Below are 15,738 nucleotides of genomic sequence, written 5' to 3'. Positions count from 1 at the left end.
ATATATAAAATCATATCATTTGCAAATAGTGACAATTTTACTTCTTCCTTTCCAATTTGGATCCCTTTTATTTCTTTTTCTTGACTAATAGCTCTGGCTAGGACTTCCAATACTATGTTAAATGGGAGTGGTAGAAGTGGGCATCTTTATTTTATTTCTGTTCTTAGAGTGATAGCTTTCAGCTTTTCACTGTTGATTATGATGTTAGCTGTAGGTTTTCATATATGGCCTTTAATATGTTGCTGTATTTTCCTTCTACAGTCATTTTATTCAGAGATTTTATCATAAATTGATGCTGTATCTTGTCAAATGCTTTCTCTGCATGTATTGAGATGATCATGTGATTTTTATTCTTCATTTTGTTAATGTGGTATATCATGTTGATTGATTTGCAGATATTGAACCATCCTTGCATCCCTGGAATAAATCCCACTTGATCATGGAATACTATCCTTTTAATGTATTGCTGTATTTGATTTGCTAACATTTTGTTGAGGATTTTTCCGTTTATGTTCTTCAGTGACAGTGGCCTATGATTTTCCTTTTTTGTCTTGTCCTTGTCTGGTTTTGGTATCAGAGTAATGTTGGCCTTGCAGAATGTGTTAGGAAGTGTCCCTTCCTCTTCAATTTTTTGGGAAAGTTTGGGGATAGGTATTAAATCTTCTTTGAATGTTTGGTAGAGTTCATTGAGGAAGTGATCTGGTCCTGCACTCTTGTTTTTTGGGAGGTTTTTGATTAGTGTTTCAATCTCCTCACTAGTGATCAGTATATTCAGATTCTCTATTTCTTATTGATTCAGTTTTGGAAGGTTGTAAAATGCTGACTTTATTTCTTCTAGATTATCAAATTTGTTGGCATATAGCTTTTCATAGTAGTCTCTTGTAATCCTTTGTATTTCTTAGGTGTCCGTTTTAATTTCTCCCTTTCATTTTTGATTTTATTTATTTGAGCCTTCTCTCTTTTTCTTAGTGAGTCTAGCTAAAGGTTTGTCAACTTTGTTTATATTTTCGAAGAACCAGCCCTTAGTTTTGCTGATCTTTTCTACCGTCTTTTTAGTCTCTATTTCATTTATTTTTGTTCTAATTTTTATTATATCTTTTCTTCTACTGATTTTCGGATTTGCTCTTTTTTTTCTAGTTTCTTTAGGTGTAACGTTAGATTGTTTCTTTAAGATTTTTCTTGTTTTTTGAGGTAGGCTTGTATTTCTATAAAACTTGCCTCTTAGTACCACTTTTGCTGTATCCCATAGATTTGGGTATGTGGTATTTTCATTTTGAGTTGTCTCCAGGTATTTTTTTATTTTACCTTTGATTTTACCTTTTATTTCTTCATTGACTCAATAATTGTTCAGCAGCATTTTGCTTAATCTTCACATATTTGTGACTTTTCCAGTTTTATTCTTTTTTTTTAGTGAGGAAGATTTGCCCCAAACTAACATCTGTTGCCAGTCTTCCTCTCTTTTTTTTCTTGAGCAATATTAGCCCTGGGCTAACATCCATGCCAGTCTTCCTCTATTTTGTATGTGTGATGCCCCCACAACATGGCTGATGAATGGAGTATGTCCATGATTGTGATCTGAACCTGTGAATCTGGGCCACCAAAGTGGAGTGCGTGGAACTTTAACCACTCAGCCAAAGGGCCAGCCCCTCCAGTTTTATTCTTGTAGTTGATATCTAGTTTCATACTGTTGTGGTCAGAAAAGATGTTTGCTATTATTTCAATATTTTTGAATTTATTGAGACTTGTTTTGTGACCTAATATGTGATATAACCTGGAGAATGTTGTATGTGCATTCAAAAAGTATGTGTATTCTGCAGCTTTTGGGTGGAATGTTCTGTATATATCTGTTAAATCCATCTAATGTCTAATGTATCATTTAAGGCCAATGATTTCTTATCGATCTTCTATCTGGATGATCTATCCATTGATGTAAGTGGAATGTTAAAGTCCCCTATTATTATTGTGTTATTGTCAATTTCTCCTTTTCTGTCTGTTCATATTTATTTTATGTATTTAGATGCTCTTATGTTGGGTGCATAGTTATTTACAAGTGTTATATCCTTTTTTAGCTTTTCCCATTTATCATGATGCAATGCCCTTCTTTGTCTTTTGTTTCAGTTTTTGTTTTAAAGTCCATTTTGTCTGATATAAGTATTGCTACCTCAGCTTTCTTGTCATTTTCATTTGCATGGAATATATTTTCCATCCTTTGACTTTCAGTTTGTGAACGTCTTTAGGTATGAAGTGTTTCTCCTCTAGGCAGCATATACATGGTATATGGGTCCTATTTTTTTAATCCATTTAGCCACCCTATGTCTTTTGATTAACTATTTAGTCCATTTACATTTAAAGTAACTATCAAAAAGTATACACTTATTGCCATTTGTTACCTTTTTTCTGGATATTTTTGTAGTTCTCTGTCCCTTTCTTTTTCTCTGGCTCTCTTGCCTTGTGATTTGATGGCTTTCTTTAATGTTACGTTTGGGTTCCTTTCTCTTTACTTTTTGCGTATTTATTATAGGTTTTTGGTTTGTTATTATATATGAAGTTCATGTATAATAACCTATGTAAATAGCAGTCTGTATTAAGTTGATGGTCTCTTAAGTTCAACCTCTTCCTAAAAGCCTTACACTTTTACTTTCCCCCACCATGTTTTAGGTTTTTGATATCATATTTTACCTCTTTTATTTTTGTGTATCCCTTAACTTCTTATCGTAGATATAGGTGATTTCAGTACTTTTGTCTTTTGACCTTCATACTAACTTTATAGGTGGTTGATCCACAACCTTTACTGTATATTTGCCTTTACCAGTGATAGTTTTTCTTTGATAATTTTCTTATTCCTGTTTGTGGCCTTTTCTTTTCCTCTTAAATAAGACCCTTTAACATTTCTTGTAAGACCAATTTAATGGTGATGAACTCTTATAGTTTTTGCTTGTCTGGAAGACTCTTTACCTCTCCTTCCATTCTGAATGATAACCTTGACAGGTAGAGTATTCTTGGCTGTATTTTTTTTCCCTTCAGTACTTTGAATATATTGTGGCACTTCCTTCTTGCTTGTAAGGTTTATGCTGAGAAGTCAGTTGATAGGCTCATGGAGTTTCCTTTGTATGTTGCTTTTCTCTTGTACCTTTTAGGATTCTCTCCTTGTCTTTAATTCTTGACACTAATTATAATGAGTCCTGGTGTGGACCTCTTTGGGTTTGTCTTGTTTGGTGCTCTCTGTGAGTCCTGTACCTAGATTTCTGTTTCCTTCCCCAAGTTAGGGAAGTTTTCAGCTATTATTTCCTCAAATAAGTTCTCTGCCTCTTTATCTCTCTCCTCTCCTTCTCTGACACCTATAATGTGAATGTTAGCATATGTGATGTTGTCCCAGAGATCCCCTAGAGTCCTCGTTCTTTTTAATTCTTTTCTCTTTTTTCTGTTCAGCTTGAGTGATTTTGCCCAGATTGCTTATCCATTCTTCTCTGTCACCTACTCTGCTGTATATTCCCTCTACTGAATTTTTCATTCCCATTATTGTATTTTTCAGCTATGATTTTTTTTTTATATTTTCTAATTCTTTGTTGAAGTTCTCATTGTGTTATCTATTCTTCTCCCCAGTTCAGTGAGCATCCTAATGGCCATTAGTTTATACTCTTTATCAGGTATATTGTTTATCTCTGTTTCATTTAGTACTTTTTCTGAGGATTTGTCCTGTTCTTTTATTTGGAACATATTCCTTTGTGTCCTCATTTTGCCTACTTCTCTGTGCTTATTTTTATGTATTAGGTAGATCAGCTATGTTTCCTGATCTTGGAAATGTGGCTTTATCTAGGAGATGTCCTATGAGGACCAGCAGTGTGCTCCCTCTTGTCACCCATGTCAAATGCTCCAGGGGTGTCCCTTGTGTGGGCTGCAAGTACCTTTCTATTGTGGCAGGGTACTATTGCTTCAGGCATGCAGGTAGGCGTGGCTGGCCACTAGGCCAGCTAGTCATGGGACCCAGCCACATGTGGCTGCTACAGGCACATTATTGGGTGGGGCAAGACCCTGGCAGAGCTGGCTGCAAAATCTGGTAGTGCACAACTACTGCAGTTTTTCTGGTAAGTGAGTCAGGCCCCCATTGTGGCTGGTTGGTAGGCCTGGGGGTGCACAACTGCTGCAGGCCCCCCGTGTGGCTGGCTACATGGCCCTACAGTACTTGGCTGCCTTGGATGCATTGGTGGGCAGGGCAGGCTTCTGCTGAGGCTAGCTACAGGCACACAGCTGTGGCAAGCTTGCTTTGGGGTGGGGCAGGCCTCTGGTGTAGACTGGCTATGTGGTCCTGCAGTGCTCAGCTGCCTCACTTTTACTGATGGGTGGGGCAGGCCCCAAGCACAGCAGTGCAGCAGTGTGCAACCATTTCAGGCATCAATGGGCAGGGGAGATCCTGTGTAGCTGTTTGTGAGCCTAGTGGTACAAGTTTCCTGCAGGCTTCCTGGTGGCTGGGGCTGGTCCTTGGGGCAGGCTGGCTGTACGCAATTGCCTTGGGTGCTCTAGTAGGTGCAGCAGACCTGTGTGCTAACAGGCTAGAAGAAGAATTCTAATGACACCTGCCAGGGTCTGTGGCAGCACAGCTCAATTAGGTCACAAGAATGGCTGCTGCCAGAGTCCCAGTCTGTCGCTGATGGGCCCAGCTGCCTCTTGCCTCTCTGGAATGAGCTCTGAGCTTAGCAAGTCTCTTTTACCAATGGACTATGCACTTTTCTATCTCATGTTTTTGTGCTGGTTTTCAGGTTGAGTGAGTCTGTGATGGGCCCTTTAAGAGAAGGTTTTCCTTTTCCTAAAGTTGTATAGTTTTCCTGGGCATATTCCCTGTTGGTTTTGAAAGTCAAGTATTTTGGAATCTTGTCGTTCTTGCGCTGAATCCAAGGGCTGGGTGCCTAGTGTGGGGCTCAAATCTCCTGCTTCTCTGGGAAAAGCTCTGTTCCTTTGACGTTGCTCCCAACTGTGAAGCGTCATGGCTAGGGTGTGGTGTTTTCCTCAGTAGGGCTGCATCTCAGCCTCTTCCACCCCTCTCTGTGTTGTCCTTGTTGTGGAGGTTCTTTTTATCCAGTTTCCAGCTTTCTCAGAGGAATTTGTTCCACAGGTATCGATATAGGTTTTTCGTATCTCGGGGAGGAGATGAATTCAGGATCCTCCTGCTGAGGCTCTTCCTACTGCTGCCATCTTCCAAACTCTGGCATAGTTATTAATAGCTCGTCTTTACTCAGAAGTGCCCTGATTGGGTTGATAATTAAGTAGTCACTTTAATTGTTCATCATTAAACGTGCCAAGGTGTTGTGTTGCAGCTGCCCACTAGGTGTCAGAAGTGGAACCTCCGGAGAACACTCAGGGAAAGCATTTCATCACAAAAGCCAAATCAGAGGAAATAATTAAGTGTAGCTCAAGAGCTACCTGCAGCCTTGACCATTCCAAACAAGCGAGCGAGCACAGGGAGGAGAGGAGGAGCAGGTGCGGGACAAGTAGCTCCTTCCCAGGATCCAGTAGAGAGGGAAGGATTCCCTTCCTGGTTAGAAGGACTCCACTGATATCTGGAAGGAGCACCGTGGAGTCCTTTTCAATTGTCACTCACGAGATGAAACCAGTGTGCAGCGAAGCGAAGAAACGGCTTTGAATGAAGAGAGATTTTCCCCTTCATAAACTGCTCATCACATCATGAGTGGATGATGGTCACACAGGTAGATCCCCGGGCTTTGACGAGTCTATTCAATGATTGATTGTATTTGAGCCAGAGGCTGAGCTGCCTGAACACAAATCCTCTAATTATGATTTGAAAGCATCTATACTCGGAACTCAGTGGCACACTTGGACTCTTCTTGGAAGGACCCACGGACTGTACGTATGCTACCTTTGACCCAGGTGGACGCCGCCGCTCTCTAGAAACCCTGCTCACTTCAGATGTGTGGCGTACAGTGGCACACAGGGTAGGACGAGCCCACAGCATGGGTTTTCAGGTGTTTGTGGCTTTCGGTCCTTGGAATTTGTTGCTATTGCTGGTAGCCCTGGAGTGTTCTGAAGCATCTTCTGATCTGAACGAATCCACAAATTCCACCACCCGGCATGAACCTAATGTTCAGTTTGCTGCTGCCAGCTCAGAGCCGGATGAGAACATACCTGTTTTTGTACTGGATTATGACTATGTGCAAATTCCTTATGAGGTCACCCTCTGGATACTTCTAGCATCTCTTGCAAAAATAGGTAAGTCCCCAAACACCTGGTTGTGGGAGTAGTTTCCCACATGAGACAGTGTACGTGAAAATGCCTTATGAACAGTGAGCTAAGAGGATTTTAACTGTTACCGCTATTATATCAAAAATTCTTTTCCCTTGAGTCAAGGGAAAGTCATAACTGCTTTTTAGAAAGCCATTTAGTGCTTCAGGGTTGTGCTTTGAAATTTAAGAGCATGCTTCCGGGTCCTGAGTTGTTTTGATTTCTTCTCATTTCAGGGTGGCAACCATGTGACATTATTTGGCATGGAAAGATCTCAAGTTCTATGCTTTAAAAATAGAGAGTAAGACAGGTAGACCTCAGAATGAGGCCCACTGGAGATTTCAGGACCTATATAATGATTCTTCTGTGGTATATTCTTCCTTAATTCTTGGCCATGTAACCATGGGCTTCATCAATGATTCCCATTGTTTATTCTTTAAAAGTGGTGTGCGCTCCCTGCAAATTGACAGAAAGCGAGGACCAAGACAACCACAGATGACTCTTATATCACTCTGTGATGGGATCTGGGGGCATATGAGTTGATATCTGTCAGTAAAATACTGGTTTACACCTGATCCAAATGGACCCAGTGGAGCACCTCTGGTTTCCTTTGTGAAATAAAGTAAATTCAAGTTAATGGTTTAAGTTCTAAGCAGAGTTCTTTGGCCCAAAAACCAAAGTGATGGTTTACACTCTGTGACCATTTAATCCTTAACTCCACTCCCTTGCCTCCTTAAAACCAGCTTATACCAAAGTGGAAAACTGATATGATTATCTTGATCATTAAGCATAACATCTCCTTTACCTCAGTAATGAGCTTTGTTAATTAAGTAGATAAATTGCCTTATTGAGATAGACTCTGTGAAACATTTTGATGCTTATTTACATTTTTCCTCTAGAACTGGTGTGAATATGGGTTGAGCCATGAGATCTGGCGGTTAACTCCTCGGCATCAGGACTGTGGACTCTGTCTATTCATCTAACTCCCTTCCCATGGATGTTGGGGTTACTGCTGTGTTCATTAGGTGCTCCTTCGTAACTGCTGTTCATTTTGAGCTAGTAAAGTGTGAAGATTGAATGGAAATTGTTACTTTGAAGAACGCTTGTGTGATTTGTCAAATGATTAAATTGCACAAAGCATCTCACATTATTTCTAAAAAGTGCTCAAGTACAAATGGCTTTCTAAAGAGAGAATATTCTCAGTCCAGAGCTAGGGGTCTAACACCTTTCATGCAACCACATGGACTCTGAGAATGTGCCTGTTGAAGGGCATGGAGCCTCTTCGTGCTACCGCTGGGTGGCACAACCTGGCTTAAGGCAGGTGCATGTTGGATCCACTTCAGGAAACTCTAGTCCTGGAAGCAGGACCAAACTGGGGAGACACAGGGCCTGAGAAAATTACAAATTAGAAAGTTCAGTGTGGTTAAGATAGCACTAACTGAAGAGGAAGAAGAAGAAGGAAGGAGGAGGGGGAAGAGGAGAAAGGTGTTGTTAGGAGATGGAAAGAGCAGGACTCTAGAAGGAGACCTTAAACCAGTCTTGAGGCCAGTGGGCTAGGTGTGTGGTTTGGAATAATGTCCCTTGGTACTAATGATGCTCCGTTGTATTCACCTGCCTGCTGATGTGAATGGAGAAGTTCAAAGCTGTGACCAGGAAAACTGACCTGTTATTTGGATGGCTGAATCTAAAAATTCCTAAGGAGACATTCAATGGCTCTCCATGGCCTGTGGGAGAAAGCCTATATTCCTTAGCCCTGAATGCAAGACCCCCTGTTATTTGGCTCAAAATCACCTTCCAACTCTTCTTCCAATACTCTTCCCAATTGAAAACTTGCTCCAGGCAGGTGGACCTCCTCAGTGATTGTCAAATATCTGTCTGGGCCATCCTCTCTCTCTTCTTTTTCTCTTAGAGTTCTCCCCACCTAAAATGTCTTCCATTGTGTCATCCAACTATGTCAGTCCTACTCATTCTCCAACAACCTGTTCAACTTCTGTTTCCCATGTAAAAACTTCTCTCATGAACATTTAACCATTCACTCACTCATTTATTAACTTACATATTCTTTCAGCAAATAGACCAGCTATTAGGATAAGACACCTTGCTAAGTGCTTTGGAGATTTAAAGATGTATATCATTCCGCCCATGTTTGAGGGGTTTAGAGATTAGTATGGGAGATAAGTCATGCACAAAAACATGGTAGAAAGGGATCATTGTTGTTAGACAATTACAGATAAAATGTTATAACAATTCGGAGAAAGACATATTATTTCCTTGGGAAGTGGTTGCGAAAAATCTTAACCTCAAAGATTGAGCTGGGCCAAATTAGGTTGAAGGAAAGGATAATCTAGGCAGCAATAATAGTATATGAAGACATAAAAAAGGGACCTGCAGAATGAAAAAGCTGTGGTTGACTGTAATGTGTGATTGCGGGATGTATAAAGATAGTGCAGGGTGTATGAAATATTGACTAGGAGAGAGCCCCAGGGTGACCCTCTGTGCTCTGATTTCTTATAGTATTTGTTGGTGTGTTCAATATGCACTATTACATAATTATACATTATATTGTTTTTGTCTTCTAACTTGTTACTGTTTTATTTCTAAGATTTTATCAGCAGTTGAAATTGTGGAAAATGTTTGGTCCTCCACCTCACAATACTTCCAGTGGGTGGTCTTGGCACAGGGATACTTGACAAGTACCCTCAGTGTAGGATCTTTGAGATGCTCTGTGAGCCTTCAGAGTCTTAGGTGGGGAATGAGACAAGCAGATGCATGCGGTGTAGAAAAGTCATCTGGCAGCAGGATGTGGAAAGGACTGCGGGACTGAGGGTGAGGTAGGAGATCAGGAAGACAGTGCAGTAATTAGGATGGGAAATGCGGAGACCCTAAATAAAGGCAATGGCTGTAGAAATGGAGAGGAGGGGATGGCCTTTAGGGGCAGCTAATGAGAGACATAAGTGATGAAACAGGAAGCTGATTGCAAGAAGGGGTGAAAGTGATGGAGTAGGGGGTTCATGAGAATGCATCTTGATTTCCCTCTCAAGAGCCTAACTAGATGGCAATGTTGTTGGCTAAATAAGGGAAATGAAATAAAGGGCTCTTAATTCTTCTCTATTTGTTTGGTGGAGAGGAAAATGAGATAAGGTAAGTTTGGAACAAGCTGAGCTTTAAGTGACCGTGATCTACTGTGTGAGCTTTAAAGGTGGGTTTTGCTTGAGTCAGAAGAGTTCCACCCTCTTCTCTCTTCTTCCGTCACGTGCCTCTCGGATCCCTGAAAGATGAGAAAGCAGGAAGGAGGATGCGGGAGGGGACAGCTGGCTGAGAACCATTCTGTAACCTGCACTGGACCTGGCATGTTAAACACTTTATCTTGTTTCAGGCCCCCACAGCACCCCCAGTTTCTGCTGCAGATGGGTCCTGAGGCTCAGAGATGCCAGCCAGCTTGCCCAAGGTCCCATCCACTTAGCTTTGAAAGATCTCGTGTACACCCATCTCCTGGTGTCTTAGTGGACAGCTGTTTTATCTGTGAACATCTAAATGTGGATCTCTGCTTTTTCCCAGGCTTCCATCTTTACCGCAGACTGCCAGGCCTCATGCCAGAAAGCTGCCTCCTCATCATCGTTGGAGCTCTGGTGGGTGCCATCATCTTTGGCACCGATCACAAATCACCTCCAGTCATGGATTCAAGCATCTACTTCTTATATCTCCTTCCACCCATCGTCCTGGAGAGTGGTTACTTTATGCCCACTCGGCCCTTCTTTGAGAATATCGGCTCCATCCTGTGGTGGGCAGGCCTGGGGGCCCTGATCAACGCCTTCGGCATTGGCCTCTCCCTCTACCTCATCTGCCAGATCAAGGCCTTTGGCCTCAGCGATGTCAACCTGCTTCAGAACCTGCTGTTTGGCAGCCTGATCTCAGCCGTGGACCCAGTGGCTGTGCTGGCTGTGTTCGAGGAGGCGCGTGTGAATGAACCGCTCTACATGATGATCTTCGGGGAGGCCCTTCTCAATGATGGCATTAGCGTGGTGAGATGTCAATGACACGTCCCCAGGGGGATGAGGGATCTGGGGTGTGGCTGGGGATAGGAGTCTGTCCTCAGCGCCAATGGAGAAGGCTGAGCAGGACTGGACCTAGCAGAACAGAGCTCGGCTTTGGTCACTGTCATGCAGTCCAAGTTCTGGTGACTTCCCTTAGGACCCGCATCGTGTGCATAATTGCTCACTAACACTGCTTGTCGTTCACTAGCCAACTAGCTTTAGAGGAGAAAAAGAAGAGAGAACGTATAATTCTTTAGTTAAAATTCAGTTTTTCAGTTAACAAGCAGAAGCTGTTGCTAAAGGGTCTTCTGTGTGTTCACACTAGGACAAGCAGTACTTATGTTTTTATTTCTCTCATTCACTGGACCTCACTCTCATTCCCTTTATATGCTTTTTGCCCCCCCCCCCAAAAATGATGCATTAGACAATGAAGTTAAATAAAAGATAAGGGTAGGAAGAGAGGTGACAGGATTTGCAAAATGTGTTATCCTGGGTATCAGTCTCAACTGCGTGGCTCACACAGGAAATGTGAAAGAGGCATTCTTGCTTAGGAATCCTTCTGGAGAGAAGCCAAGGAGGGGTAACGAGCTAGATCAACACGTAGCATTAAAGGCCCCGGAATGTCTTTGGCTGAGTGTGCTGGAATATTCCCAAGTAGTCATCTCATTGCTCAGTTTCATTGCATTACCACAAACATTCACCAGGTGTTAGTCCATGAGACTTTTAGATATACTTTGACATACTTTTCTTATTTTAAAATTGATATCACATCACATAAGTAATACTAGAATGCGTTTTCAGTGTCAAAGACTCAAACAGTACAAAATTATACAGCATAAAAATGCAAAGCCTCTGCCTGTCCCGCCCTCACTCTGCAGGAGGCACCCCTTTAATCCGTTCGGGGTTCTCCCTCCTCGTGTGTTTTACATGCATGGACTTATATATGAGCATAGATGTGGATGTGTAGTACATCACATCAGTTGGATGGGATTATATTACATGCATCGCTTAGATGGAACGAGTCTTGGAATTCTTTCTAGACCTTTTCAATTGTTGTGTAGTATTTCACACATTACATTTACAGTGATTTATTTCACCATTTCTTTATGGATGGATATTCAGGTTATTGTCAATTTTTCCCTCTTAAAAACAATGTCATAGTGGAAATTCTTGTTTCTGCATGCATCTCTTTTTGGATTTGTGAATATTTTTATAGGATATATTCATGGAAATGAAATTTCCAGGTTAAAAAGTAGGTACATTTAAAAAGTTGAGGGGCCAGCCCAAAGGCGTAGTGGTTAAGTTCATGAGCTCCACTTCGGTGACCTGGGGTTCTCGGGTTTGGATCTCGGGCGTGGACTTACACACCACTCATCAAGCCATGCTGTGGCGGTGTTCTTCATAGAAAACAGAGGAAGATTGGCACAGATGTTAACTCAGGGCTAATTTCCGCAAGCACAAAGAGGAAACTTGGCAACAAATGTTAGCTCAGGGCCAATCTTCCTCACCAAAAAATAAACAAATAAATAAAAGTAAAAATTTGAAAGCTGCTTCTGTTTTAATCACCTCCTTTTCATCCAATTGGTGAAGGATGGATCCCACCATAGGATTACGGACTGACACCTGACATTAGACAGATGCTATCAATAACAGTTTATTAATCACATACACTCACAGCCTGGGAGAGGAGGACACCCTAGCCATGCAAGCCACATGGGGGCTGCCTTCAGGAACAGAGTGAACAACCAGGGGTGTGGGAGGCAGGCTTTGAAGTATCAAGAGGACGGGGTGCCTCCTGGTTCCCATAGGATTATGTAATTGGCTTGTTTGACTAATTCCAGGGGCTGGCTGGGGACTGACACACAAGACTCAGGAAACTGTGCCTGCTCCCATGGATAAGGAGGATTATTTGGCTAGGGGACTTGATCCGTGGAGTCAGACTGAGGAGGGGAACTTGCAGTTTAGGCCGTTCAAGACCCTCCCAGTTTTACCAAATGTTAAGGTAGAACATAATATTGGACCTTAATTTTAGTCCTTATACGACAGCTGCCAAGATTTTCCAGAAAGTCTTTATGGGCTTGCATTTCCATAGACAATGTATTGAGTGCATTTTTCCTTGTATTGTCAACAAGGGACATTATTTTCTTAATATTTTCCAATCTAATGAGCAAAAAAGGATTATTCTTTTTTTTTTAATTTGCATGATGATAGTAAGCATCTTTCCAATGATTCTGGATCATCAGTGTTTCTCATGCTGTAAATTGAAAGTTCATATCCTTTAAGGGTTGCTAGATTTAAAAAAAGTACAGGATACCCAGGTAATTTCAATTTCATATAAACAATGAATAATTTTATTATAAAAGTACGTCCCAATTATTATACACAAATATTTTGTCTTTGGGACCACATGTTGTTTTATTTTTAATTGATTTATAGAAACTCAATAAATTATCTAAACTTTTGAATATTACGTAAAAACCAAATATTTCCTTCCATCCTGTCACTTAAATCTTTTTAGATTCTAGTGTCTTTTATCCTATACAAGTTTTAAACTTTTATGACATCGACCCTACTAGCATACTCTTTTATTGCCTCTGGATTTCATATTTTGTTTTCGGAGATTGTGCCCAAGCAAAGAACGTGCAAACATTATGTTTTTTATTTTTCCCCCTTTTACAGTTAATTATTTAATTCGTCTGGCACATAAATATTTTATCATGAGGACTTTACACAAAACTAGATAATACAGAGGGAAAAAGACTCTTGAAAAGTGAGCTAAGACATCCGGGGTGTGTTCACCAAGTGAACGAGGCCCCTACGTAAAGTCAGAAGTCAATCTCTTTACCCCTAATGAGAATGTCTAACTGATGAGCAAGATACTAGAGTCATCAGGCCTGCACCTACTTTCTTTCTGGACAAGCTTCACAAAAAGCCAAGTTGTCAGGAAGTTGCCAGGGGAGCCTGGACTCCAGACTGCCATGGGGTCAGACATTTAATTTCTCAGAGTGTGGCCCTCAAGCTCGTGCTTCAGAATTACCCTGATGGGCTTGATGAGTATTCAGATGTCCAGACCCCATCCCAGACCCACGGACCCCGACTCGCTGAATTGGAGCCTGGGAATCTGTATTTTACAAGCCTCTCAGATGATTGCTGATGTTTGAGGACTACTGGTTTATTGCCTTTAGGTTGAGAGAAGCCGATGTACCTTGGTCTAAATGATGATATGTCTAGAACAAGGAACGCACACCTCTCCTCAGACTAGGTTAGATTAGGTCCAAGGGGATTAGATCAGGAAGCAAAACTTACGGTTTTGTTACAATGGAGTAAGTGTCCTTGGCTGGACACCTATTCCATCTCCGAAGGCAGTGCCTCTGAGCCATGATGCGTTCATTTCACAGTTCCTCTCCCCGACGTACTCTTATTTCACTTCCATCCGAGTTCTTTGGGTTTGTTTGCTTATTGTCCTCCCCACTGTTGGCAATGCCGTTGAGAGTGCTTATCTGTGATAACGTCAGGGCCACCTCCTGGCAGCCCATTCTGCGGTAATTATTCATCCTTTCTCTCACAAGTTATTAGAGAAGTCTAGAAGTGACTTTCTAAATACCAACTCTTTAGTTTTCACAGGACACATCCTTTCTTCATTGGGAACTCTATAATACAATCCGCAAAAGTTCTTTCCAAGAAATAGTCTTTTTCAATTACCAACGAAAGCATTGACTCTGTTGCCTCTTTGATGCTGCCCCTGAACTTGAGACTCTGATCTCACCCTGAATTTTGCCTAGATTTTACATCTAAAGCCAAACAAAGCTGGGTTTCTGGTTGGGGTTTCTTTGCTAGCAACATTTGTTTGACTTTCCCAAAGTTTAATTGCTTCCACTTGGACATTTTTTAAAATGATAATTTCACAATAAAATTACAATATTCAAGTGTCCAGAGTATCTGCTGAGGAAACTGCCGTGACCTCCAGTGGGCGAAGTTGCTGTTGCGTTGGCTCCAAGGGGGTTGCCCACACGTCACTCCCGGGTCACTGTGTGGTCACCCACAGCACAGTGAGTATTAAGTGTGTGCTGGGGCACTTCTGCGTCCCTATGTGAAACCGGAGAAGCTCCAGGGCCGGAATTAGAAAGAAGTTTGCAAGCAACTGGTATTTAATGCAGTCCAGTTGTATTTTGAGCCAAAGGCCTTGAACTCACCCTTTCATTGAGGAGGGAGCCTTCTCAAGGGCAGCAGTCACAAGCAGGCTCTTTCAGCAGAGAGTCTGAGTCATCTAGAAAGTGATCTGTGGTTAGTGGCTTACACATGACAACTCTACAGATCTTTAACCACCAAAGAGCTGCCTTCTCGCTGAAGAGAGGAGCTGCTCCAGAACTGTTGTAGGATCAATGAACCCCATCCTCCAGGTCTCTTGAGCCACTGATTTCTCCCTCTTGCTGACTATTTTAGGATATGACTCTTATCACCAGAACATACCCTTAAGGGTAGGCACAGGGAGCAGAGAGAAAAACCCAAGTAGCTTGATAGCTAGTATCCCCCGCTGAATCTCATGACCAAAATCACAGCAAGAAGAAAGGCGCTGCTACTATATCCAGGCGCTGTACTGGCTCACTTTTACATTTATTATTTTATTAAATCTTTAGATTTTACTGTGAGGCATGAATTAATACCCACGTTTCACAGATGAGGAAAATAAGGCAAAGGAAGTTAAAATAAACTGAGTGAGGACATACTGCCTGGCCAGTGACAGACTGGACATGGGTGTTCAGGTCTGTCTCATTCCAATCTCTTTCCTTTTCTTCCCACCTTTTGAATTTTCCACTCATGGAGCTGGGAGGGACAGGAGAGAGCCCATGTGTCACCAATAAGGAGACTGGGCTCACGTCTAGTTAGTAGTGAAGCCAGTGCTCTTGCTCCAAATCAGAATTGGCTTGATTCGCTTAGTCCGATGTGTGGCTCCAGGAAAGAATCTGATTGTCTTTGTGCCTCATTCCTGTCAAATTGGGATGACGATATTGCTTAGCTCCTAGAGTTGCTGGAAAATTCATATTAAGCTCTTAGTACAGTGAGTGCCCAGCATATAGTGAGCACTCAATGAACGCTGGCTGTTATCTTTCTATTGCACCAACTTATGAACATGGCACGGTGGTTGGCTGGCTCTTGGGAGGCAGTTGGTTTTAAATGTGGCACTGCCTCATTTATTGTCAGCAGTTTGTCCTTCCATTATATTCTTCCTTGGTTTTCCTGGATCAGCTTGTTGAATGAGCAACCGGGTGATGCCACCATGGTTTCTATCACCTCCCAACTCTCCCCATCACCCTCCTCCTCCCACTCATCTGAGAAGTTGGAAAGGCCAGGACCGCCCAGGGCTGAGATGTGAATGCAGGCAGTCTGGCTCCAGAGCATCTCTGTTTCTAACTGCTGCCCCGTGCTGTCTCTTCACAACCTCTCCCTCTCGCCCTCCCACTTTCTTTTC

At 42.1% G+C, this 15,738-nt stretch overlaps 1 protein-coding gene across 1 annotated transcript in view; it reads left to right on the top strand.

Moving 5' to 3' along the window:
- The first annotated feature begins 5,371 nt into the window (after window positions 1-5,371).
- SLC9A4 (solute carrier family 9 member A4) overlaps window positions 5,372-15,738 on the top strand; it is a 56,207-nt gene continuing 45,840 nt past the window's right edge. The window contains exons 1-2 of the mRNA XM_070573385.1: window positions 5,372-6,222; window positions 9,793-10,256. Coding sequence (XP_070429486.1) covers window positions 5,967-6,222; window positions 9,793-10,256 — 720 coding nt within the window. The 5' untranslated portion in view covers window positions 5,372-5,966. The remainder of the gene's footprint in view (window positions 6,223-9,792; window positions 10,257-15,738) is intronic.

This window comes from Equus przewalskii, chromosome 14, assembly GCF_037783145.1.
Source record: "Equus przewalskii isolate Varuska chromosome 14, EquPr2, whole genome shotgun sequence".
In the NCBI taxonomy this organism is placed as follows: domain Eukaryota; kingdom Metazoa; phylum Chordata; class Mammalia; order Perissodactyla; family Equidae; genus Equus; species Equus przewalskii.
The sequence above is the reverse complement of the archived record's forward strand: the minus strand, read 5'-3'. Positions and strand labels throughout refer to the sequence as shown.